The sequence below is a fragment of the Oreochromis aureus genome, linkage group 16, assembly GCF_013358895.1.
Source record: "Oreochromis aureus strain Israel breed Guangdong linkage group 16, ZZ_aureus, whole genome shotgun sequence".
Lineage (NCBI taxonomy): Eukaryota > Metazoa > Chordata > Actinopteri > Cichliformes > Cichlidae > Oreochromis > Oreochromis aureus.
The window spans coordinates 31655975-31683225 of NC_052957.1; the positions used below are offsets into that span (position 1 = coordinate 31655975).

The following is a 27251-nucleotide window of genomic DNA, read 5'->3' on the forward strand; positions in this document are numbered from 1 at the left end:
TGACCTGAGGTGCCACAGTTGTCAGCAGGCACTGCTGTGGTTGGGCAAACTGGCCGACTATACTTGCTGGCCCTTGTAGCGCCCAACCCAGCCTGGTGCGAATAGCAGCAGGCCCTCCTGGAGGTCCCAGCCTGACTGGTTCAACGGGGTAACCAGATGGGGATGGTCACTGCCAATGAGTAGCAAGGGTTTCACATTTATCAAGGTGTGGATCGGAAGGCCAATCAGGTGTTTATACCTTTCTCTGAGTTGCTCCATGGGATAAGTGTGGCCTGCAAGTCCGATGCGTGCAGCAGTGAAGGCTCCAGCAATCTTGAACCTGGTCCTGGGCCTTGATGAAGAGGAAACAGAGAACGACACTGACTCACCTCTGAGCGTCTGCACATCCTGCCTAATCGTGCGCAGTGGGACGTCCTCTGTGACCCCTTTCATGCCTAACTTCTCGGCAGCCTCTGGCAGAAGCATCGTCCTCTCCGACCCGTCATCCAAGACGGCATAAGTGCTGATTGTTCGCTTGCCATAATGAATGCAGACTTTGACGATCTTTAGAAGGACTCTGCAGCCTTCAGTGGGTCTGTCTAGATACAGGACGTCGGTCGCCGCCTTCGAGTCACCGCTCACCACCGCTGTTGTTGGTGACCCTTTCAGTGTTCTAACATTGACATCATGCAGTACCTGCAGGTGCTTCCCCTGGCAGAGGCTGCACGTCTTCCTCAGATTACACTGGGCCGCCTGGTGTGACCGTGCGCAGCGCCAGCACCTCTTGTTACTCTTTATCCACTCTGTTAGCTGGTCCTTTGTCAACTTGGATACCACTGTGCACTGACTGAGATAGTGCTCTTCCGTGTTACAGAATGGACAGTATGGTTTGTTCTTACTGGCCACACCCCCTGGCCTCATCGCCTGTGGCTTTGTCGTTACCTCCTTTGCACCATGAAGGACTGCGATGGATCTCTTACTCTGGCGCACCTCAGGCCTGGGCCACTGTTTCTCCTTTGTCACTTTCGCTGCCAGCTGCCCTTCTGAGTCTTGGCACCAGGACTCATACTTAAGCCACCCTGCGAGATCTGCCAAGGTATGCATCCTCACACCTTGTTGGAACATGCAGCGGCGGAACTCTGCTCTCTGCTCGGGGGTAGTTTACTAAGCAGGCGAGCAACATGTGAACCACAGTGTAGTTCCACATCTCCTTCTGGGCCTAGTGTCCTTAACATCCCCACTAGTGACTGTATCTGGAGGGCAAATCTCTCAAATGCCGAGGCGTCTCCACGCCTGATGTCAGGTGAGTCCATCATCGCAGCAATACGCCTCAGCACTATCTGATGTGGCTGGGTCAATTTGTCATTGAGGGCCTCCATAGTATCAGTGAAGGGTGTGGTAGAGTTGAGGTAAGCATCGGCTATTAATCTGGCCTCCTCTAGGTGCAGGTGATCAACCAACACTTGATACTTGAACAGCTCAGTCGCGTCCTCAGGTAGAAGATTCACCAATGCCATCTTAAGCCTAGCAAACTCACTAGGGTCTCGACTTGAGAAGTTGGGAATTGTTGGGCGGGGACCATGGTAAACTGTCTCTGAGGTGATAAAAGTCCTGCCCAGATTCGGTCTGTCCGGCAGTGGCTGTGCAGAGGACAGATTGAACTGCTGCTGCTCAGGGGATGCTGGATTACAGTCATGCTCAGTCTTACTGTCCCCATAGGCGGCACGCAGATGCTTGGACCCGCCCAATGGGAAATTGCCTGAGCGAGGTGGAAGATGAACCGGCTTAAACCAAGGAGGTGGATTATGCGAGGCGTTATCTGGAAACCTGAGAGCAGGGGGAGGATCTGGTGACAGACTCTGTCCTGGGTGGTCCACAAACCTATTAGCAGGTGGGACTGCCATTGCCTCTGTCTTAATGGCTGGAAAAACACATGCATCTTTATGATGGGGGTTCAACACTGGTGGGTTACTAGGCAGTGGTGCTTCCTCAACTGGATCTGGCCACGGTGGTGGAGCAGGCCAGTCATCATCCTCCTCAATCTCTGGTGAATCACCCGGTAGCGGTGACTGCATTAACTTACTAGTTTGGAGAGAAGATGGGCCCTGCATGCCCTGGACAGCTTCCACTAACTGTCTCATTTCTGCTCGCAGTGCCTTGAGTTCGACCAGATCTGATGACATACGCTGCTGGGTCTGCTGGATGAGGTGGCGCTCCTGACGGATGTCCTCCAACTCTGCACCTATTTCCTTATTTGGATGTGTAGAGGGGAGCACGAAGGGTAGAGGAGTAGAGTGATCATAGGCTTGTTCCCCACGCCTTCTCTCTGGATACAGCTGGGGGGCTAGCTGATGCTCCTGGATGTGCTGTTGGCTCTGAGCTCCATAACGCGAGGCCGTCTCATGGAGAATAGCATCCCGCCTCCACTGAGGGCTGGCTAGGTTGCAGCTAAAGGGGGAAGCGAGGGAAGTCATCCTGGCCTTGTCCTCTTGGTGTGTGAGCTCCACATCCCCTCTATGTGCCTGGCTAATGTAGCCTGGGTACTCCAACTCATAATCTGCGTAGCGCACAGGTGGGCGAGCATGTCGTTTGGGGGCGCGCCGCGAGCTTCAGTACTCTGGGACTGATTCCATCTCTGAGGCAAACCTAGTGCATCCGGCTCGAAGGACCATTAAATGTAGTGGAGATATTAAAGAGAGGCACGGCTGTGGCACTGATTCAGACTTGGAGCACTACGGTCACCCCGGTGTGTCGGCCAGAACACCACTTAAGGCCAAATAATCCCAGAGTAGGAAATAAGAAGGGAGCTTGAGGTTCCGTTTGAGGCACTTTATTATCACAACTCAATTTCTGGGGGTGTGAACACGGCGGGTGTACATAGCTGTGTAGGTGGGGGTGTGTGTGTGTGTGTGGTCTCCTACAAAAGAAATAAACAATGGAAATACAAGATAAATAAAGAGAATAGACAAGTAAACACTCAAATATAAACATGATCCAACATAGTTGACATAATCACATATATAGAAATAAGACAATACAGTACACTTCAAACTGCTCACACTATGCAACTAAACCGCATTAGTGCGAGGTTAAGTTACCGTCAGTACACAGGAACTACTTCCGGTAGTTGTACAAAATAAAAGCTTCCCCATTATAATCAGCGGTAATGCTCTTATTGTGAAGGGCAAGCGGGAACGCGATACTTCCGGCCAAACTACGATCGCTATTTATTAATCCTCGTACCTAATTGTACACTACAAACTCCGCTACTTCAAAGTAAACAATCACATACAACATACAGAGAAGGTTGGATAACACAGGAATGACGGTATGGACATACGAGCGGCCGTACATGTGTCAACAAGCTAAACCAGGATAAGCTAACGACATAAGTTAGCATATGAAATGAGGGTGGACTCACGCGTTGCATGCGTGGCCTACCGCTCCAACTACGGACTACATTAACTCCTAAATGGTAAACTTACTACAGTACTGACACAAACAAAGGCAGATACAACACAGGTCAATACTCACTTGTCATTTACGCACACAAAACATTCCCCAGGAATTAGTGCAACCCCTCCAGACCAACACTGCTCATCCGACATTAAACTGCCCACCTTACTAACCGGATGATGATGTCACTAGAAGGTGGGCTGGCCCAAACTGACGGAAGATTAAATATTAAATGAACTTATATAAACTTATAAACACCAGTAAACTATTCTATGAACTTTGGGGCCTTTTATACAGATTCATTCCTGAAATCTAAAAGTAGACATCACTAAAACCAACGTAAACAGTTTGTTGCATCTTAGTGTTCTGTTCCATAACATTCTTCTCTTGTTCCCATTAGAAGCGTCTTTTAAATTACAAACATCTTTGTGGCTATAGTTTGTTAATGTCTATGAAAGAAGGCTTTATTGCACCGTGCGTTGTATATAATGTGTGGTCTTTGACAATAAACTGATGGGAGGCTAATGTGCTAAACTGCCATTGGCTCTGTTTTTATTGCTATGAAATCCATTATGATCTGTGCTTTTGTGGAATGTGAGCTTACACTTAAAGCTAAGCAAGCTTTCTGTAATTTATTATCTTAACAGATAAGTTTCTTCCTATTAACCACCCTAACATGTGTGATGATAGAAGACCTTTAATGACTACCACTGGCTATGTTTCTTTAGCCAGCAAAACCTTGATGATGGAGACTCCTTCGCTTCCCTGGTTTAATAAAACAAGAAACATGCAAGTTGATGTTCCATTTATAACCTGGATTACAAACCACCTGACAGATCAACCACTGAATGTCAGGCTGAAGAGCTGCTGCTCAGACAGCATACAAAGCTGGGAGCAACACATGGGACTGTCTTATCACCCTTCCTCTTCACCCTCTATACTTCAAACTTGGGGAATAGATCAGAATTGTACCACCTACAGAGGCTTTCAGATAACTGCTATTATTAGCTATATTATTGATGAGGAGGAGGATGAACACAGAATGGTGGTGGATAGTTTTATGGAGTGGTGTGGTCTAAACCATCTACAGCTGAACATCAGTAAGATTAAGAATAACCTGTATCAACTCCAAAAGACAAAATAATTTCCCTCACAATTAATAAAGTTCTTATTTAACTTATATAACTTCATTTTAAAATGCTGACAGAAATTGCTCAAGTCTTTTAATTTAGCTGAGAGGTTTGTATTTAAAAATTATCAAAAGTACTTCTGTAAATTTTACCAGTAATTTTCATCCTCAAATATATACTACAGTGACAGTTCATATCCATAAATTAAAGTCAGTGTTATTAATACAGTGAAAGTCTTCCTATCCATTTTCTTCCACTTATTCAGTTATGGGTTGAAAAGAGCAGAAGCAGAATACACCCTGGACACGTGTCCAGCCTTTTAAAGGCCAACAAATAGAGACAGACAACCATTACACCAACAGTCAACTTGGAATCACTTAACCTAACCTCATCCGAGTCTTTAGACTGTGAGAGGAAGCCAGAGTAGCCACAGAGAGAACAGGAAAACATGCAAACTCTGCACAAAGAAAGGTTGCAGGCTGGAGTCAAACTCAGAGCCTTCTTGTTGTGAGGCAACAGCAAGATCCAATGGACCACTGATTTTATATCTTAACAGAGCAAGTTTAAAGTCTTTTTATAATATCGTTAGCTTCATAGCATAAGTGCCTAAGTCATTTTCTGGTCAAAGTGACTTAGGCACTTATGCTATGAAGCTAACGATATGTTGACTTCATTTATGTCATACTTGAAGATCTGAAATGTGACAAGAAGCTTGACAACGTTTCTAAACCAGGGGTAAAACAAGGCATATATCAAAGGGTTTAGACAAGAGTTAAAATAAAAGATAATGACCACAGTAGATACAGATGGATTATTTACAATGTTTTCTTCCACAAGAGTGTAACAGTAAAATGGACAGTAACATGCAAGAAACACAACTACAAGAACTCCAAGAGTCCTGGCTGCTTTCAACTCAGATTTGTTTGCTTGAGTCAGTGACCTCTGAAGTGTGACAGCTGTGACATGAGAGCGCATGGCGCGAGCCTGAGACACAGCCACCACAAATACTCTCATATACAGAACTATGATGACAGAAACTGGAACAATGAAGCATAAAACAAGGTCAACAAACCCTACAATATCACTGCTCACAAACATACACTCTCCGTAACAGGAATTATACCTGCCTGGTTCAATTAGGATATCCTTTGTATAAAGAGTGATGTAAAAAATTGAAAAAAACCAACACAGACAAACACTCAGTTTGACTCTTGCCACAGTCATCCTAGTGGGGTAATGCAGAGGGTCACAAATAGCCACATAACGGTCAACTGATATTAGAATTATGTTCCCTATTGAAGCGCAGGTAATGTTGCCAGTCAGATACCAATAAACCGAACACATTAGATCACCAAGTACCCAGCAGGCTGTGTTTCTAAAGATTTCTAAAGGCATCAACAGGAGACCCACAAGAAAGTCTGAGACAGCCAGAGAGAGGAGGAGGATGTTACTGGGTGTGTGAAGTTGCCTGCAGAGGAACAGAAAAGAATATAATTCACATTAATAATTTTAAAATGTCTTAAGTGAATATGCTGTGTTGGGAAAGTATGATTAAGTCTAAGTAAATAAAACATTACAGTCATGGTTAAAATAAACTGAGCAAAATTCATTTAACTCTTTCATCACTAATTCATAAGATGTAAATCTAAGTTTTCACATGTCTAAAAGTTAAACTGTATTATAATTAAAAAATTTATTGCTGCCTGAAGTAAGAGACTGAGACGATGACGAGTAGGTTTAGAGCAGCAGTGATCACAGAGATACATGAGAGCACAATGTTCAGGAGCACAGCTTTGGACCAGAGAAGTGTCGGCTTCCTGCAGGAACTGTTGAGGAGTTGTGGAAAGCAGAGCTCGGCTCCTTTCTGTATCTCCATCATCAGGCAGCTGCAGCTCTGCGATCAGAACCTTTTCTCATAAAGCTGATTTATCTCTCCCCTCCCACTATTCTCTTTCAGTGAAAAACATAATGACCCTCCTCTCTTTTTCTTACAACACAGTTTCCTCTGGGAAAAACAAAGTATTCTGGTTCTGATTCCAAATTCATCATCATACCTTATCTTTTTCACACTCACTATCTCACACACTGTCATGGTGCCGGGTCGTTGACGCAGCGTTTTGTGTTTCATGATTATTTTCCTCTGTTCTAGTTTCCTGGCCAGTTCTGAGACTGTGATGCACTCCAGGGCCTCCCCAGAGGCTGAGTTTCAGCCCTCAGCCCACTCTGGACCCCTGGAGGCTAAGAACCCAGCTGAGGACTGCACCCGGCTGTCGCTGACTGAGCAGAGTCAGTGCTCCGTGCAGCTGCAGTCTGCTCTGTGTTTGCCAGAGGCCCGTGTGCCTGCTGGTTCTGTTTTGTCCCTGCCAGAGGCCCGTGTGCCCGCTGGTTCTGTTTTGTCCCTGCCAGAGGCCCGTGTGCCTGTTGGTTCTGTTTTGTCCCTGCCAGAGGCCCACGAGCCTGCTGGTTCAGCCCTATGTGTGCCAGGGGCCCCTGTGCCCGCTGGTTCTGTGACTATTTCCGCTGGGGGTTCTGGAGAGCCCAGCCAGCCCATTCTCGTCTCCGCTGGAGGGTCCGAGGGACTGCTCCAGCCTCCTGTCTCCGCTGGAGGGTCCGAGGGGCCCGTCCAGCCTCCTGCCTCGTCAGCTGGAGGGCCCGAGGAGCCTGTCCAGCCTCTTGCCTCATCAGCTGGGGGTCCTGGAGGACCCAGCCAGCACATCCTAATGTCTGCTGACGGTTCTGGTGAGACCGTTCAGCCACCACCTGCTCCACCACCTGCAATCTCCACACCGCCGCCTGCCGCAGCGGCTTCATCCACGCCGCGTGCCGCAACAGCAGCTTCATCCTCGCTGTCGCCTGCCGCAGCAGCAGCTTCGCCGTCGCCATCGCCTGGTCCAGCTTCAGCTTCGCCGTCGCCTGGTCCAGCTTCTGCTTCGTCTGGTCCAGCTCCAGTGTCTTCATCCACCTTGTCTGGTCCAGCTACAGAGCCTTCAGCCTCGCCTGGTCCAGCTTCAGAGCCTTCATCCTCGCCTGCAGCAGCCTCCGAGTCTTCATCCTCCCCTGCAGCAGCCTCCGAGTCTTCATCCTCGCCTGCAGCAGCCTCATCATCCACTTCGCCTGCAGCAGCCTCATCATCCGCTTCGCCTGGTCCAGCTTCAGCTTCAGCTTCGGCGTTGCCTGGTCTGGCTTCGCCTGGTCCTGCGGGGGCCATGCAGCCTCAACATCATCAGTTATCTGCCAGGCCGCTTGTTGATTCTCGTCGCCACTGTGGACAACCTCCTGAATGCCGCCACTGCCTTCCGCGTGGCCGGCCTCCGGACTCGCTCTGTCGCCGCCGTTGCCGTCCGCACGGTCGGCCCCCTGAACTGTTTCCAATTCGTCACCACTGCCTTCCGCGCGGTCGGCTTTTGGATTTGTGTCGCCAACATGGCCGGCCTCCGGACTTCTGTCGCTGCCATTGCCTTCCGCATGGCCGGCCTCCGAAGGTGAACTGTTCCGGACTACTGAGTTGTCAGCCTCCAGGACGGAGGACTCCAGTATGTGTGTTTGTGTTTTGGACAATTCATTTGGATCACTGGAGCTTGTTTTTGTTTGATTTTGAATTTGAAATAAAATCACTTAAAACTTGCATTTATGTCGCATTGACTGCTTTTCAGTCTTTTCCTGTATTTTTTACTTAATGTCTGAAATTGAACACACACACACACACAGATACAGGCCTGTATATGTATATTTCACAGATTCATTCCATCAGGGCAACCACTGCTTATCCAGTGAAATCTAAAAGTAGACATCACTAAGACAAACATAAACAGTTTGCTGCAACTCAGTGTTCTGTTCCATAACATTCTCGTCTCTTCTCTTGTTACCGTTAGAAGCGTCCTTTAAATGAATAACATCTTTGTGGCTGTAGTTTGTTTTTGTCTATGGAAGAAGGGTTTAATCTGCTTGCCTTTGATTACACTGGAATCTGTAGCTTGTTTTAATTTAATGTGCATGTTGATGTCCCATTACTAATGGTTTGAACTGTCAAGAGGTCAGGTTTGCACTGTGCGTTGTAATTAATATGTGGTCTTTGACAAAACATAATGGTCTTTTTCACACTTGGTCTTTTTCACACTCACTATCTCACACACAGTCGTGTGTGTGTGAGTGTGTGTGTGTGTGTGTGGGGGGGGGGGGTTAAATTATTACCTGTATGTATTTTCTGTCATATTTTTAATCTATAACTGAGTGTGCTGTCTCTCTTTTTGCTCTGTGACAGTCTTGTGACCTGTCCAGGGTGTACACTGCCACTCACCATATCAACTGGGATAGGCTTAGGCCCTCTCCCCTGAAACTGAATTGGATAAGTGGAAGAAATTTAATGGAGTTGTTAGCTCTATTTTTTGTTTATGATAATTTATTTTGTTTGATTGTTTTCATTTTGTTATATTTCATTGTTTTGTTATATTTTATTGTTTTATTTATGTAATATTTCTGTTTTATTTTGATAAATGTATCTTCTGCTTGCTTCTATTTCTTGTTTTGATTAGTTTCAACTCCAGCTGTGTCTCATTGCCACATCAGGCCTCATTGCGTCTCTGAGTAGCCCTGCCCTTGTCTTTATTCTTTGTCTGAGCATCTGTTTTCCTAACATGTGCATTTCTGCTTCCTTGTCTGAAGCCTTCTTTTTGATTTTCTCACCCTCTTCTTTTGACCTTAATCCAAGGTTAGTTTTTTTGTATGTTGCAGGCTTAACAATTCTTTCACAGGCCGCAGTGCCTATGTTTGCTTTGTATTTGTTTAAACATTATGAAATTCCCAAGCAAACATGCAATATCACATTTTCTCTCTCACACACTATTACACCTTTCAGAATTAATCAGTGATATTAATACCATAATTCCAGCATTTCTTCAGCAAAGTGATGAACTCACACATGTTCTTTATCTAGGCTACCACAAGCCCAAAACAGATTTAGTGTTGCTAAAGTAACATAAAGACAAATGCAATACATATAAACACTGAACAAATGAAATAAGCCCATTAGCCACACACCATCACAAAGTGAATAGACTCTACCAAACAAGCACACTCCTTTATGAAATTTTATTCAACAAAAAATTCCAAAAGATGAGATTCTACATATATCTCACACACATTATATTATTTTCAACATATAAGTGGTAACAATTTTTCAATTCACAATTATGGCTCTGTTGTTCTCTATTGCGACTCCACTGAGTCTTTGTCAATAAACGTGTAGAAAATGAATGCTCTGCACTTGCACTTCTACATTCTACTGAATGTAAAAGACATTCAGCCTATGTTGACAATGAGCATATTGCCAAGATCCTTCACAGGTAATTCTTTTGCTATCTATGACCTGAAACAGTTCGTGAAATGTAAAAGCTTTTTTGAAAAACTTGGTGATAAATCTTTGTGGTATTGGTCCACCAGGTGTAGCATTTTTTGGTAAAGAACATCAGAGTGTAAAACACATGTATGACATTCACTGTCATGTCCGGTGTGGCAGACGTGTGGAGTGTAGATAAGGACCCAAGATGCAGACTGCTTAAGTGGTGAGCGAGCTTTATTAACCAAAGGGTGACACAAACGGAGATGAGGTGGACAAAAACCAAAACCTAAGAGTAAACTAAACTGGGAAAAGCTAAGCAAAAACAAACCTGAAACCTTGAGACATGAAACGGAGATGCAGGGAGAGTAATGCGGCCAGAATACACAGTAAAATGTAGTGATGGGTCCAGCAACACTGACGCACCGGCGCATGTATCAAGCTCACAGAGCGAAGCTTGTATCGGTGCGTGCGTCGCTTTAAGAAAAAGTCACGTGATCGATACAGCTGCTGTATCGCTCATTGCCAACGCACCAAACTGTCTTTAAAAGGTACCGCGTCCGCATCTGCCAACAGAATGAGTCGCCACCAAAAAAAACACAAAATTACTCTCGCAAAGACAAAAAAAAAAAAAATTACACATCTCTCCATAACAAAATGGAGCCCGAAAGAAAAAGAAATGTTTCTGCTGTGTTAAAAGATCATTTTGATCTTTTAACTGCAAATAAGGTCACTGTTTGTCTGTCTTTGTTTCAGTGTAATCTATCAGAATAGGAAAAACAGCAATGTGACTTGCAGTGTAAATTATTTATTTCATTTAATGCAGGTTAAATGTCGCATCTGTTCTGCAGAGCTTTCTTACACAAACAAAAGCACCTCCTCAATGTTTAGGCATTACAGAGCCAAACATGAACATGAGGAGACAAACACACTGAGAATGAACACAGGTAGGCCTATATTGACACTGAACAGCTTTATCATCATTTTTTTTTAATTAATTTGTGTTTTATTATTTTGAAATCAAGCATCTAGGAAGACTGTTCTGGACCAGGCAGTCCTGAATTCTATTATAAAGGACTGCCAACCCCTTAGTATTGTGTAGAGTGTCGGAGAGAAACATTCCAAGATCAGAGGATCCTTTAACGTACTGGGGGAATAGGAAGACATCTTATCAGAACCTTTTCCACCTGGCTTTACAGTTTTTGTGTACCCCAGCTTCATCTGTGCCCTGTGAGCGTGTTTTCCAAAGCTGGGGAAATGGTGTCAAAAAACCGCAATAGACTGAATGCAAAAACATTGGATAAACTTATTTTTTTGAATAGAAATTTATAATAAACTCTGAGTCAATTATATTTAAATGGGTAATAATAATACATTCACAATACTTTTAATTTTCACTTAATATCATTCACAATGTATTTTAAAGACGTCTACAATATTTGCAATGTAAAAGATATAAAATGATTCCATGGAAAGTACCTTACAGTCAATGTTCTCTCTAAGCTGCGCACGTGCGCAACTGCGCACTGCTGGCACGGTCTCTGCGCACAGAAAATCTGCGTTGCGCACAAAAAAAAATCTAACCTGAATTGAAATTAGAATTAACTTTAACAATTCTGTTTTGCAGTGTTAGTCAGTAAGTGACTGGCTGCTCCCGTATGGGATTAGAACGATGCCACCTTATCCTTTAGTCCAGCCAATAATGCGATTCACATTCATATATACGCAGCCAATCAACGTCGTTGACAGGCTATGACAGCGTCCTTATGTGCCGACACCGGTGTTTTAGCTAGCAAAGCGGCGTGGCTGATGTTGAGTGAAGCCACGTTAATGACAACGTGTACAACCATTGGAGATGTGAGCAGGACAGACGGAACAATTGTCGGAAAAAGTGTGGACTTTATACCAGTTTTTAAATTGTGTTGATAGGCCACGTAAAACCAGAGTTATGATAAAAATATATGCAATGTTTGGTTTTCTTCCTGAATACTATCGTTGTTTATATTTACTGTGGGACGAAATGGTAAAAACTGCGTTTTATAAGAAAAAAGTCTCGAAAGCACTCTCCGCCTGTGAGCAAAAACAACCCGCTCCCCCTTTCCTATTCGTCCAAAAAAGTACCATGTCGACCAATCAAAAATTATATGGTAACGTGGCATCTAGTTGTTAAGGAACGGGGGAATTTTTAGGAATGACGGCGGTGTTCTGAGATGCGAGAGATTTGAGACGTTTAGCGCAAATCTTGTGTAGTTAGTGTGTAGTGTAGTTTTGCTGTGTGTGTCAGAACAATGAGGCGACTGCTGAATGTTACAGGTGTTACAGGAGTGATACATCTCCTGTTGTCAGGCCTGCAGGTATCAGGCTGTTGTTCTCCTTTATCTCATAGTGGACAGAAATTATTTTTTCGAGTGGCACAAATAATTTGTGTGGCATCAGATTTGATGCAGAACAGCTGATTGTTCTGTAAATAGTTTGAAATGTTTATTTAAAAATGCATTGGCTGCATTAAAAAAAGTTGCAAAAAACTTGGTTGTTTGCCAAACTGAGTTACTTTTTTGAAGAAGTAACTATATAATTAATTGCCCAACATTGGTCATTATATACTGTATTTTGCAGACAGAGTTACAGGACTCTCTCCCAGACCACAGACTCATACTCATAATACAAGTCAGAGCTTTATAAAAAAAAAAAAAAAATGAAAGTTGTGTTTTCGAAATTGGAGTTCAAGTTATTTTTACTTCCAATAGTGTTAACATACTACACAGGTCAATGACTAGATTTTTTTTTACATTTTCATTATAAATGGGCTAAAGCAGTTAATTAAAAGTAGTCTAACATAAATGTAAATGCTGTAATTTGATTTGATTTTAATAAACCATGTAACTTGGATGGATTAGATGTGGCGTGACCACAGTGCACACGTCTGATGTCGCTGACAGTGGTCCAAGGGATCGCTCAGGGAGTTTGTGTGTTCGCTCAGACACATGAAAAATTAGAGGGAACATTGCTTACAGTGTATACAAGTATGACTTGGTCATTGAATCAGTGTCTGTTGTGAGTCTCAAGTAAGTTGCCTGCAATGATATTCAAGGTCCAGCAGGTGTCAGTACAGAGCAAAACAGCAACACAGTGTCGACACAGTATCGATACAGTTTGGGGAATGTGCTGAAACGCTTCACGAGGCCTCATCTACCCATCACTAGTAAAATGGAGGGGAATAACACAGACGAACCAGCAACGAGGACGGGTGAACACACACCAGTAATCAGGGGATGGGAAACAGGAGGGAAACACACCTGGGAGACATAACAGCTGACGAGGTAGGGGAAACGTAAACAGAACACGCTGACATAAGACAGAGACCTTCAAAGTAAAACAGGAAACACATATGCAAGGACACAGACTAGGAAACGCGGACTTAACACAGGAATAGATGGGCAGAACAGAATAAACACTAAACAGGAGGAACAGAACCAAAATCACAATAATAGAAAACACAAAACGCTGGGTCAAAAGGACGCAGGATCATGACATTCACATCTGAGTGTATAATATAGATCAGATTAATTTCACACTTTAAAATGAACCTTTGTGAGACCTGAGTGATGATGATGATGTTTAGGCTGGCACTGTAGGCTTGATCTGGAAATAGCTATCCCCATGGCTCAGCCTTTTATCCTCAAAAAATTTAATCAAAGTGGCATTTCATGTGTCTTTTGATTATTTCAATGAATTTGCACTGCGCTTCCCATCTGTCTGCAAGAATTGTATACTTGACTTGTTCTAGTCATTTCAGATTGGAGACAGGGCCTTGATTGTGCTTTGCAGGAGACATCTGGTTTTTGGAATGTCTACATCCTTTTCCTACAGCACCTTCGACATTTCATTAATGTGTTCCAGTACTTTGGTCTGCTATCTATTAGAACAAAGCTGAAATTTTCCATTTGATTTTTTTTCTTTTTAGGATTGCAGCTTTAACACATTCTTCCTTCTCAGATGGGACTGGGGTCAGACTAAAATAAAAAAGTTCTTTTTAGATAAATTTTTCTCAAAGATGCTGTAAACCTAATTTCACGACTCATGAGGCACAGCATGCTTGTGAAAAGTTTTATTTACAGTTAACAGTTTTGCTTTGTTGTTTCTGACTCCGGCCAGACAGTTTTTCAGTTGTCATCATAGTGGTGGTAGACAAGCAGGTGAAAACGGCTGTAGTGATAGATGTAGCGATATCGAATGACACCAACATCAGAAAGAAGAAACACAAGAAGCTTGAGAAGTACCAAGGGCTCAGAGAAGAGCTTGACCCGAGCTTGAAGGATAGACTGCCCGCAGGGGCGAGAGGGATTTTTTAAAATATACATATATATATATATATATATATATATATATATATATATATATATATATATATATATATATATATATATATATATATATATATAAAAACACCCATCTCGCCCCTGCGGGCGGTTTATCCTTCAAGCTCGGGCCCTCTATCAGAGGCCTGGGAGCTTGAGGGTCCTGCGCAGTATCTTAGCTGTTCCCAGGACTGCGCTCTTCTGGACAGAGATCTCCGATGTTGTTCCACTCACCTAGCTTGGGAGTTCCAGCCTCTATGGATCTTGTACTCAGATCCAGCTTGTTCTTGTGCTGCCATGATTAGTGCCTCTGTGCTGTCTTTCAGTCCAGCTTTGTCCAGCCACTGGTAGGATTTCTGGATATCAGCCACCTCCTCTATCTGCCGGTGGTACATACCGTGCAGGGGCCTGTCCTTCCATGATGGTTCCTCATGATGGATCTTGCCCTCTAGCCTTGTGGCTGTTCAACTTGTAGCCAAGCATCACTGCTGCCGTAGTGTAGATCAGCTCGGTAACTAACGACGTGGTTGTAGGTATCATCCGTAGTGCTGCATTAACATCATCTAGCAGACCTTCTGAGGGTACTTCACGTAATCTTGGTAACCGGCTACGGGGATTCAGGTTTCAAGCTTGGTCAGTTCCTCTCGCACTCAACGATCCTTCTCCTATCGCACTTGGGGCTATGTACCCAATCTCGGGTGGGGGTGATGATATCTCCCCCCTGACCTGGCGTCCTGACTCCTCCTTGCCATAGCATTTATGTTGTACCTCGTCAATCTCTAGCTGTGAGAGCAGTCCCTTGTTTCGAATGTTGGAACACTGAGCTACTAGTTGTTTCGCCGTCATTGTGGATGTTGGGTATCGAAGAATCCATAGGTCCCTTATTATTATTATTAATCAAGGTACAGGGCTGCTTTTTCTAAGCTCACAAAAATGTTTTCTTTAAGCTACGTGATTCTAACAATGTTTCCTTTACTGTGTGATCATCACATGACCTAGGGTCACACAGTTCCAGGTGGTAAAAAACATTAGTCATGTTTATATAATATTATGATGCGTAAAAAATACAAAGATAACAGTATGTAACAACCAGGGGAAAAAATGAACCACTGAAGTCAATGTTAGTTCATTACTTTGAACCAAAAGCTGAACACACTGAAAAAAAAAAAAAGATTTACTAGGTAACAATTTCCACATAGGAATTTGTCATAGTTTGTATTTAAGAAATAATCAAAAGTACCTTTGAAAATTTTACCAGTAATTTTCATCCTCTAATATATAAGCTACAATGACAACTCGTATATTTTATCTATCATTATATACATCCATAATCCAAAGTCAGTGTTATTAATACAGTGAAAGTATCCTTGACTTGACTGCAGAGGCAGGATACACCCTGGACAGGTGGGCAGTCTGTTAAAGGCCAACAGATAGAGACAGACAACCATTTACACCAACAGTCGACTTGGAATCACTTAACCTAACCTCATCCTAGACTTTAGACTGTGAGAGGAAGCCAGAGTAACCACAGAGAGAATAGGAAAACATGCAAACTCTGCACAAAGAAAGGTTGCAGGCTGGAGTCAAACTCAGAGCCTTCTTGCCTCACAGCAAAAACTGATTTTACATTTTAACAGAGCAAGTTTAAAGCCTTTTTATAATATCTTGACTTCAGTTGTGTCATACTTGAAGATCTGAAATGTCACAAGAAGCTTGACAGCGTTTCTAAACCAGGGGTAAAACAAGGCATATATCAAAGGGTTTAGACAAGAGTTAAAATAAAAGATAATGACCACAGTAGATACAGATGGATTATTTACAATGTTTTCTTCCACAAGGGAGTAACAGTAAAATGGACAGTAGCATGCAAGAAACACAACTACAAGAACTCCAAGAGTCCTGGCTGCTTTCAACTCAGATTTGTTTGTTTGAGTCAGTGACCTCTGAAGTGTGACAGCTGTGACATGAGAGCGCATGGCGCGAGCCTGAGACACAGCCACCACAAATACTCTCATATACAGAACTATGATGACAGAAACTGGAACAATAAAAAGTAAAACAATGTCAACAAACCCTGCAATATCAGTGATGACAAACACACACTCTCCGTAACAGGAATTATACCTGCCTGGTTTAGTTAGGATATCCTTTGTATAGAGACTGACGTAGAAAATTGAAAAAAACCAACAAAGACAAACACTCAGTTTGACTCTTGCCACAGTCATCCTAGTGGGGTAATGCAAAGGGTCACAAATAGCCACATAACGGTCAACTGATATTAAAACTATGTTCACTATTGAAGCACAGGTAATGTTGCCAGTCAGATACCAATAAACAAAACACATAAGATCACCAAGTACCCAGCAGGTCGTGTTTCTAAAGATTTCTAAAGGCATCAACAGGAGACCCACAAGAAAGTCTGAGACAGCCAGAGAGAGGAGGAGGATGTTACTGGGTGTGTGAAGTTGCCTGCAGAGGAACAGAAAAGAATATAATTCACATTAATAATGTTAAAATGCCATCAGTGAATATCCTGTGTTGGGAAAGTATGATTAAGTCTAAGTAAACATAACGTTACAGTCATGGTTAAAATAAACTGAGCAAAATTCATTTAACTCTTTCATCACTAATTCATAAGATGTAAATCTAAGTTTTCACATGTCTAAAAGTTAAACTGTATTTATAATTTAAAAATTTATTGCTGCCTGAAGTAAGAGACTGAGACGATGACGAGAAGGTTTAGAGCAGCAGTGATCACAGAGATACATGAGAGCACAATGTTCAGGAGCACAGCTTTGGACCAGAGAAGTGTCGGCTTCCTGCAGGAACTGTTGAGGAGTTGTGGAAAGCAGAGCTCGGCTCCTTTCTGTATCTCCATCATCAGGCAGCTGCAGCTCTGCGATCAGAACTTTTTCTCATAAAGCTGATTTATGTCTCCCCTCCCACTATTCTCTTTCAGTGAAAAACATAATGACCCTCCTCTCTTTTTCTTACAACACAGTTTCCTCTGAGAAAAACAAAGTATCCTTATTCTGATTCCAAATTCATCATCACACTTGGTCTTTTTCACACTCACTATCTCACACATTTGGTTATTAGTTTGCTATTAATCTGGGTTTCATGATGCTAGTTATTGCTAGATTATTATCACAGTATTTGATCTTGGAACCAGAGTTTTGAGCATTGGAAACACTTAGTTTGTTTTTTTTAGCTCTAGTTTTTGTTAATAATAATAATTTATTTTATTTCATTGGATTGTTATTAGCGCTGTCAGTGAAACTACCCGTGTTAACGCCTTTAACCATGTTAACGCCTTTAACCGCACTGACCAAAAAAACGAGTCCGGGCCACATGCTGAATGTCTGTCATAAACTCAGAAATGGCCGTCAAGTGGCACTGCTGACGCATGCTCCAAGGGTCTGAGACCTTAGACATTGCAAATGTCAAGGGCTTGTGATCGACCTACACAGCAAAGCTACAACCCTCGAGGGAAAAACTAAAATGTTGCATCGCCAGGTTTAGGGCGAGCAACCCCCTGTCAAAAACACTGTATTTGCGCTCGCAGTCCCTAAGCGTACAACTGAAAAAGGCAAGCAGTTGCCAGACACCGGAGGCCTGCTGTTCCAACACGGCACCCACTGCCACGTCTGATGTGTCAGTGGTCAATGCGATCTTCACTGATGGAAACGGGTGGGCCAGCAGGATGGCATTAGCCAACGCAGAGTCAGCCGTGGAAAATGTCTGGATGCATTCTGGGAACCAGTTGACAGGGTCTTTATCGGTTTTACCCCTGAGGAAAAAAAGAACCCTGTCCGGGAACAGAACCACACTGTCAGCAGAAATGCGGTGCCCTAGGCAATCCAGAACCGGCAACCTGAACTGACACTTGGAAGGGTTGATAATCAGGCCATGTGCCGCCAAGCGCTGAAAACCCTAACGCAGATAGGACGCGTGCTGACTCTCAGAGCAGCTGGCTGCCAATATATCGTCTAGGTACACCATGTGTTCCCAAACTTTTTTTGCTAAGCCCCCCTTTAATTTACAAGAAAATCTTCGTCAAGGCTGGGAAGGTGCCAAAAGAAAGCTCCAGCCAATCCAGGAGAGAAGGACAACCGCTGCCTAAGCGAAAACCTGTAGTGATCCCATATGTGTCAGGAGTATTGGAACAGCTGAAACGCATTTTTTCTAAACACCGTGTCTCTGTGGCTTTCAAAACCCAAAACACGCTGCGCCAAAAAATTGGTCCACACCACGGATTGGGTCCCCCCGACACAAACAGAGTAACATAGTGTACGCTGTTAAGTGCCAGGAGGATTGCCAGGATTTATACATCGGGGAAACCAAACAACCTCTGGCGAAGCGGATGGCACAACACAGAAGAGGTACCTCATCAGGCCAGGACTCTGCAGTCTATTTACACCTACAGGCCAGTGGACACTCTCTCAATGATGAGGATGTACACATCCTGGACAGGGAGGAATGCTGGTTTGAGCGCGGAGTCAAGGAGGCCATTTATGTGAAAAGACCATTGATCAGTGGTCTTTGATCAGTGGGCCTTGATCAGTGGTTGTTGATCAATGGTCATGAGAATTTGCATAATTAGTATGAAGGAACTGACCTCCCAGTGCATTGTTCCTTCAGTGGGCTGGTTTCAGTCATTATGCAAATGTACTGTTTGCATAATGGCAGACTGGGGAAACCTGCAGTCAGCTTAGACTGAAGAAGTCACTTGGATGAGTGACGAAACGTTTCTCCCACTGAAAACGCTACGTCCAGATGAACAGAATCAACTTTTGGAGATTTACTTACCTGGATGACTGAGAATGCATCAAGAAACTGCTGTGCAGTTTATTTCACACCTCAAACATTTAGTAAGCAATTACACAAATAAAAGTAAACTGCAATAAATTACAAGTAGCAAAAAAATAAACTACTAACTCTTTGACGTTACGTGCACACCTACACGGGTATATTTGAAAACGCAGCTTTTGCTATGCAGAAAATGCGCCCTACGGCGCGCAGGCCGGTCCTCTTCCCTGGGCTGTGAAAGTGCAATGTGGCAGGAAGCGATGTGCTCTGGCTCCAAAACGCTGATAGTAGAAACAAAGACTTTTTCTGTGGTGTCACCGCGCAGCTATCCCAGGAGGATGCAGTCTGCTTCCTCAGCCAGGGAGTGATAATCCTTTGCGGCCAGAAGAGGAGAGTTGGCAAGGCCGGCTCTCACAGCAGCCGGCAGCTGTCGGAAGAAGAGGTGGGTGAAGAGGAATCCCAGGAGTCATAGATAGGCAATTCTTTTGCTATCTATGACCCGAAACAGTTCCTGAAATTTAAAAGCTGTTTTGAAAAACTTGATGATAAATCTGTGGTAGTGATCCACCAGGTGTACTATGCTTTGGTAAAGAACAACACAACACAAACAAACAGAGAATAAAAAAAAAAGCCAAATTTGACAGCATTTCACACAAAACTCAAAAACTGGGCTGGACAAAGTTATTGGCACCCTCAACTTAATATTTGGTTGCATGCTGTATGCTGTATTGAATAACTGTATTCAATTCAATTATTCATTCTCTGCTTTCAATAACCATTAACAAGCTTGTTACACCTCTCAAGTGGAATTTTTGACCACTCTTCTTGCAAACTGCTCAAGGTCTTTCAGATTTGAAGGATGCCAAATTAAGATCTGGACTCATTACTGGCCTCTTCAGAACTCTCCAGCACTTTGGCTTCATTCATTTCTGGGTGCTGTTAGAGGTAATGTTTGAGGTCATTGTCCTGTGGGAACACCCATGACCTCTGATGCAGCCCCAGCTTTCTGACATTGGGCCCTACATTGCACCTACATAGTCTTCAGATTTTATGATGCCTTGCACACAGACAAGGCATCTAGTGCCAGAGGCAGCAATACACCTCAAAACCATCATAGACCCTCCATGTTTGACTGTAGGTACTGTGTTCTTTTCTGCATAGGCCTCATTTCATTAAACCGTAAAATGATGAGCTTTACAAAAAATCTCTACCTTGGTCTCATCTGTTCACAACATGTTCTTCCAGGATTTTGGCTTCCTCAAGTATATTTTGGCAAGAGCACCCCACTGCTTCTGTGTCAGCAGTGGGGTGCTCCTCACTCTCCTGCCATAGCATTTTATTTGGTTCAGATGTCAATCGATAATTCGAACTGACATTGTTGCACCCTGAGTCTGGAGAACAGCTTATATTTGTTTGGAAGTTGAATGAGACTGTTTATCCACTATGTGGATTATCCTTCATTGCAGGCAGTCATTTATCAATTTTTCTTGATAAAAGGAGATCGGCAACAGTGCCATGTGTTGTGAACTTGTTGTGAACATGAAGAAATCATGAATGAACAAATCTTGTACTCAAGTCCTCAGACAATTCTCCGCTCTTCTTTCTGTTCTCCATGCTAAGTGTGGCAGACTCAGACACACTACAAAAAGGCTGAGTGAGCTTTTCTCCATTTTCACTGGCTTCAGGTGTGATTGCTATATTGCCAGCACCTGTTTCTTGCAACAGTGAGTTCAAACGAGCATCATATGCTTGACATAAAACAATTTACCAACAATTTTGAAAAGGTGACAATAATTTTGTCCAGCCACTTTTGGAGTTCTGTGTGAAATGCTGTCAGATTTGGCTTTTTTCCCTCAGTTTTATGTGTTGATCCACTGCACATGAAAGAAATAAACATGTGTATACTAAAACATTTGTAATTCTAACAATATTCTGTGAGAAATTGTGCATTTTCCTCACATAAAAGGTCTTGAATACTGACACCCCCATCTTATCTTAAAGACATCATAGTCATCTTAATAGAGCACTTTGCTTTATTGAAATGTAGGATGTGAGCCAGAGCCTTCAGCTTTCAGACCCATCTTCTGTGGAGCCAACTTCCAGTTCAGTTTCAGTTCAGAAACAGACACCATGTTTGCCATGAAAACTTCCTTTTTGATAAGGCAAATAGTTACGACTCTATCAGGTGATCCTGAACCCTCACCTAGTTAAACAGTAATTGGCATAGGCTGCCAGGGGCTTCCCAGGAGGCACTGTTTCTTCTTCACTCACCTTTGTTTTTCACTCACTATGTGTTTATCCCTGACTCTGCCTTTAATAATTGGTAATTAATAATCTCTGGCTCTCTTCCACAATGGGTCCTGTCTCTCTTGCCTCAGTTTATGCTGGTTATGGCATTTACCTGCTGCTATCTCTTTGTATAGGCTGCTAAAATAACATGTTTGCTAACATGTGAAAAAACAGGAGTAGTGTACAATAATAACTGAAGGAAAGGAATTTACTTCATAACATAATTACTACAAAGAAATTTGTTGTGGTTTTTACACAGAAAAAAAGAAATCTGAAAAATTATTTCTCTAAATTTAGTGAAACATTTTTAGATTTTATCTATCACTAAAACAAATCAGCATTTTTAACTTCAACAAAATTGTTGCCATAAATAGCATAAAAGTTATGGAAGTGTATGAGCACTCAGATGTTTAAATTCAATTAACTGTCATTTCTTGAAACAGTCAAAAGTTATTTTTCTCTTTTCCAGATGACTAAATGTACGAATTTACTGATTTAAAATCTTTGATTTTTGTTGTTTTTGTTGCTTATAGTATGTTAGCATCACTGCTGTGACGCTTAAAGATCTGCAGAGTGATGATAAGCCTAACAGCATTTCTAAACCAAGGATAAAAGAAGGCATAGATTAGTGGGTTTAGAAAAGAGTTAAAATAAACGGCAATGATCAGAAAAAACACAAATGAATCACTGACTACTTTTTCTTCAACAAGGGTATAACAGAAAAAAGGACAGTAGCATGCTAGAAACACAATTACAAGAACACCCAGAGTCCTGGCTGCTTTCAACTCAGATTTGTTTGCTTGATTCAATGAACGCTGAAATGTTATTGCTGTAACATGAGAGCGCATGGCACGAGCCTGAGACACAGCTGCCACAAATACTCTCATATATAGAACTATGATGACAGAAACTGGGACAATAAAAGTTAAGACAAGGTCAATAATCCCTGCAATATCATTGATGACAGGCACACACTCTCCATAGCAGGAATTATACCTGCCTGGTTTAATTAGGATGTCTTTAAGGTAAAGACTGATGTAAAAAACATAATAAAACCAACACAGACTGACATTAAGTTTGACTCTCACCACAGTCATTCTAGTGGGATAATGAAGGGGGTCACAAATAGCTACATAGCGGTCAGCTGATATTAGAACTATGTTCCCTATTGAAGCACAGATAATGTTGCCACTCAGAAACCAATAAACAGAACATATAACATCACCAAATACCCAGCAGGTTGTGCTTCTAAGGATTTCTAATGGCATCAACAGAAGACCAACAAGTAAGTCTGAGACAGCCAGAGAGAGGAGGAGGATGTTACTGGGTGTGTGAAGCTGCCTGCAACAAGAGAGAAAAGTATATATTACAAATTAATAATATAAAAATATATTTAGTGAAAATTCTATTAGTAAAACGATTTATGTTGGTAAGGTGGGAATCTAAGCAAACAAAACATTACAAACTGTGATTTCACCTGAAAATTACATGTCTTGTTTTAATCATGTCAAAATGTCTTTAATGAAAACATGATTGAGCTTAATTAGCAGTCATCTCTTGCAATTTGTTCATTGATAGATGTGAATCTGAGCTTTCAAATATCTACAACTTAAATTGTAGCTTTAGTTAAAAAGTTAATCTCTGCCTGAAGTGGGAGACTGAGATGATGACCAAGAGGTTCAGAGCAACAGTGATCAGAGAGATGCAGAACAGCACACTGTACAGAAGCACAGCCTTGGACCAGTGAAGTGTCGGCTTCCTGCAGGAACTGTTGGGGCGTTGTGGAAAGCAGAGCTCAGCTCCTTTCTCCATCACCGGAGAGCTGCACTACCCACAGCTTTTTGACCAAGACCTCACACAGAAACAACTTATCTCTTTCTGCCTTCACTCCACCCCCTTAACTCTTTCCTGTTCTACAGACTGATGTCCCTCTTTCTCTCTAGACAATCTGTTTCACACTAACAGTTTCACACCAACTGTCTCACGCAGAGTTGATTCATAATTTAGCAGTTGTTTGAGACTCATGATATGGATTATTTCTAAATTATCTTTTGGACCTGAAACTCTCATTGTTAATCCTTTGTGTATGATACACATCTTTGCGGCTGATTGCTAATTATTAAAAGATTCTGGGTGTTTAAATAATTATTGTTTAGCCTTAAATCTTCTTACCTAAAAACTGTTTAGCCTCAACTATTTTGAACAAATATGTCTAACATATGTCTGAAGCTGCCAGGCTTTCCTCCATTGACTCCATTGAAGCTGTTGTGGTTGCTCATGTCATTGGTCATTGCTATGGATTTGTACTTTAATTATGTACTTTTCTTATTGGATTTGAGATAATGTGGCCTGGCTATATATTGCGCTTTTTTCTTGTCTTAAATCTCATTTTCAACAGTCTGACATGAAAACAGCCTGCCTGTCATCTGTTTCACCCCTTCTGTTAATAAATTTTGATGAGGCTATTGTACCAACATCAGGCAGGGTCTTAGTTCTAAGGGTTGAAAAGCCATGGGAAATGTAGGGGGGTTAGTTCTGGGACCTTTGTCTCCCCTGTCTCCACAGGAACATGCAATAAACTCAGCAAACAAACAAACAAACAAACAAACAAACAAAACCCTTTGAAGGCAAGATTATCACCCTTACAAGGCTGTGGCTTTATATCCTGAAATGGCCCCCTTTACCTCCTGTTTTGAGTGCCACCTTCCTCATGAACTAGCAAAGGGACCTTATACAGAGGATATGCATGCCTACACGCACAACACATGCACGGCTGATTGGGAATACGGAATAGTAAATTATGCACTGTGCAATAAAGCCAGGATATTGTCATGAAAGGGAAAGAAAATTTCATGAAATCCAAATTTCATGACTTGGGATTAGTTGTAGAGAGTTTAAATCACAGATGGTAAGAGTGTGCTATAAATTAAGAATATTTAAATTCAATACATGTTAGAAACACCTAGAAGGTCATTAACAGAACTGTTTTGAAAATGAAATGAAAAAGAGCCTGTCTCTTTTCTTGATACCATCTTTTGAGGTAATAAAATACTGAGCTGTGCAGTTATTAGTCATCTTTTATCAAACTACACTCTCAAGGTCAGTGGATTAATCCCTGAGTCGTCCAGTCCACCTGATGAAGTATCCTTAGGCAAGATACTCCAGCCAAGTGTGAGTGTGAACTTTAACCCACAGCAGTCACTCTAAGGGGAAACACAAACTCCAGCAGCTCTACGCTGAGGAAGCAAAATACATTTAGTGGTTGGGAATGACAGAAGCAGGCCATATAGAATCACAAATCAACAAGTCAGTGGATACTGAGGTTCCTAGTATACAGAAGTGGCCGACTTCCTGCATAGTCATTTGCTACAGACCCCCAAACTTCATGTGGCCTTGAGATTTCCTCAAGAAGAGTGTCTAGAGAGCTTCTTGGAATGGGTTTTTCAGGGCCAAGCAGCTGCATCCAAGTTTTACATCATCAAGCGCAATGCAACGCATCAGATGCAGTGCTGTCAAGCATGTTGCTGCTGGACTCTAGAGCAGTAGACATGTATTCTCTGCAGTGACAAATCAAACCAATATGTATCGTTGATGAGACTGACAAATTCTGAGTTTCATCACTATTTAGTAGGCGAACGGGACACATCCTTGAGGAGAGTCAATGGAGCAGGAACGGCAGAGGGAGGGTTCTGTTTCTGTTTTAGCCATTAGTTTCTCTCTGCCATCTTCTGCATGCCATCCCATGCTCTTTAAAGGTTATTAGTGATCAATTTTTCCTCAGGACAGTTTTAATATTAGAGCTTAGCCTTTTTTATTTCTGCTCCAATAACTCCGTGGGCTTCTCTTATCTCCTTTATGGAATGCTATGTACTTTACCTCGTCACATTCTTTAGGTTTTTTTGTGACCTATAGATTATTGTTTGGATACTCTTTAACTTATTTCTTGTCTTCCTGTCTTGTCTTCTTCACACACTAAGGTTGGTTATAGAGTTCCATAGAGCTCCGTGCTAGGACTAATTCTTTTTAAATTTCACATGCTTCCCTTAGGTAGTACTATTAGAAGGCACATCATCCATTTTTATTGCTGTGCAGCTGGTAATATGCGGCTTTATCTGTACCAGAAGCCAGAAGACACACCAATTATTTTACCAATTACACACCAATTAAACTGATGAATGTCTCATGACATAATGGTATGGAGGACCTCGAATTTCTTGATTCTGAATCAAAAAAAATTCAGGTTATTGTATTCCTAAAACTCTGGCCAGGGAATCTAAAAAAAAGTTCCCTGAAAATATTTTGGTTGATCCTAAAGGCTGCAACCAGAGTACTCACAGGAACAACAAAGAAAGAGTATTTTTCCCCATGTCTCCTGTTAAATCAAAAATCAAATTTAAACTATTCATACAAGTTCTTGAATTGCCAGACCTCATCTTATCTTAAAGATGTCATAATCAACTCAGCAGAGCACTTTGCTATGTTGTGAAGTGGGAGGGACAGCCTTTAGCGTTCAGGCCTCTCTTCTGCGAAACCACTTTGGATTTGGATGAGAGACACCCTCTCTACTTTCAAGATTAGGCTTAAAACTACCTTTTTCATAAAGTTTTTAGTCTCTTCTGTATCCTCTTCTCTTTTTTATCAATTGCATGTTTACATATTTACTCACCACTCTGTCTTTAATCATTAGTTATCTGGCACTCTTCCACAGTCCTGTCTTCTTCTCCTCATCTCTAACTGATTGCAACAGATAGCTGCCCCTCCCTGAGCCTGGTTCTGCTGGAGTTTTCTTCCTGTTATAAAGGAGTTTTTGATACTGTTAACAACTGGTGCTAATAGAGGGGTCTCCTGATTGTTGGGGTTTTTCCTCTTATATTATATGGAATTTATAGATAGATAGATAGATAGATAGATACTTTATTAATCCCCAAGGGGAAATTCAAGGTTCCAGCAGCTTAAGAACACCACAACAGCATTCACTACAATGTACCAGGATGATACACAACAATCAACAAAACAACATTACTAAATCTAAATCAATCTAAATCTAAATCAATCTAAATCAACAGTAGCAAAGCGTATAATGTACTGGGGATGCAGTCCTGTTTGAGGTGTGTGTCAGGATAATAATGCAATGGTGCAACAGTGCAAGGTTAAAATCTAGTGACCAACAGTAAATGTGTGCATATGTCAACATGTACAATAAAATGTAAGCACAGTAATTTAACAGTTCTAATATAAATATATGGGCAAATAATATAAAAAACTAACCAGCAGTAGTATAAGAATTAAGATAAAACAGAATAAAGTGTACGCATGGTAATATAACAGTTCAAGTATAAATATATTGGCAAATAAGATAAAACAGAATAACAGTAGGCTAGTATAAAAGTAATAGCATTAGTGCAAGTAAACATAGTAGTATAAGAGTTCTAGCAGCAGTGCAGGGATAAGGTACAATACACAATATGGGCAGATAAGTCCTGTGAATGTATTAGAGGGTGGCGGTGCAGATAGACTATGCAGAGAAGACCAACTCTCCTTTTCCCTTAAGTGAAGCATTGTAAAGTTGTATGGCCCTGGGTACAAATGACTTCCTGAGTCTGTCTGTCTTTATGGTTTAAAAGAAAGCACCTTGAGGTTACTGTTGTTATACAACTGAAATTAATGCAGGAACTGTTGCTGTGACCCTCTAACGTCTCATTGTATCATTAGATAACAATGTAATCAGAAATTAGAAAAATGATATCTGTACATTTTAATGATTTCTTTTCTATGATAGATAAAGGTGCTCACACTTAAACAAATCAGCATTTTTTAATTATTCAAGAAAATTGTTTTTACACAAAAGGCATTCAATTTATATACAAAATACAAGTGTATGAGTAAAGCTGTTGT

The 27251-nt window shown here is 42.0% G+C and overlaps 1 protein-coding gene across 1 annotated transcript; it reads right to left on the reverse strand.

Moving 5' to 3' along the window:
• Window positions 1–5210: 5210 nt before the first annotated feature.
• LOC120433526 (trace amine-associated receptor 13c-like) lies at window positions 5211–6441 on the reverse strand. The gene is made up of 2 exons (XM_039599805.1): window positions 6269–6441; window positions 5211–6033 (listed from the first exon to the last, which is right to left on the reverse strand). Exons 1-2 carry the CDS (start codon window positions 6439–6441, stop codon window positions 5211–5213), a joined length of 996 nt encoding a protein of 331 aa, XP_039455739.1.
• Between the last annotated feature and the right edge of the window lie 20810 nt (window positions 6442–27251).

Excerpts from the sequence above, each read along its gene's own strand:
- LOC120433526 (XM_039599805.1), bottom strand. The coding sequence starts at position 6,441 with ATGGAGATACAGAAAGGAGCCGAGCTCTGCTTTCCACAACTCCTCAAC. Across the intron at positions 6,034-6,268 it reads GTCTCAGTCTCTTACTTCAG|GCAACTTCACACACCCAGTA; the intron begins GCAGCAATAAAT and ends GTTCCTCTGCAG.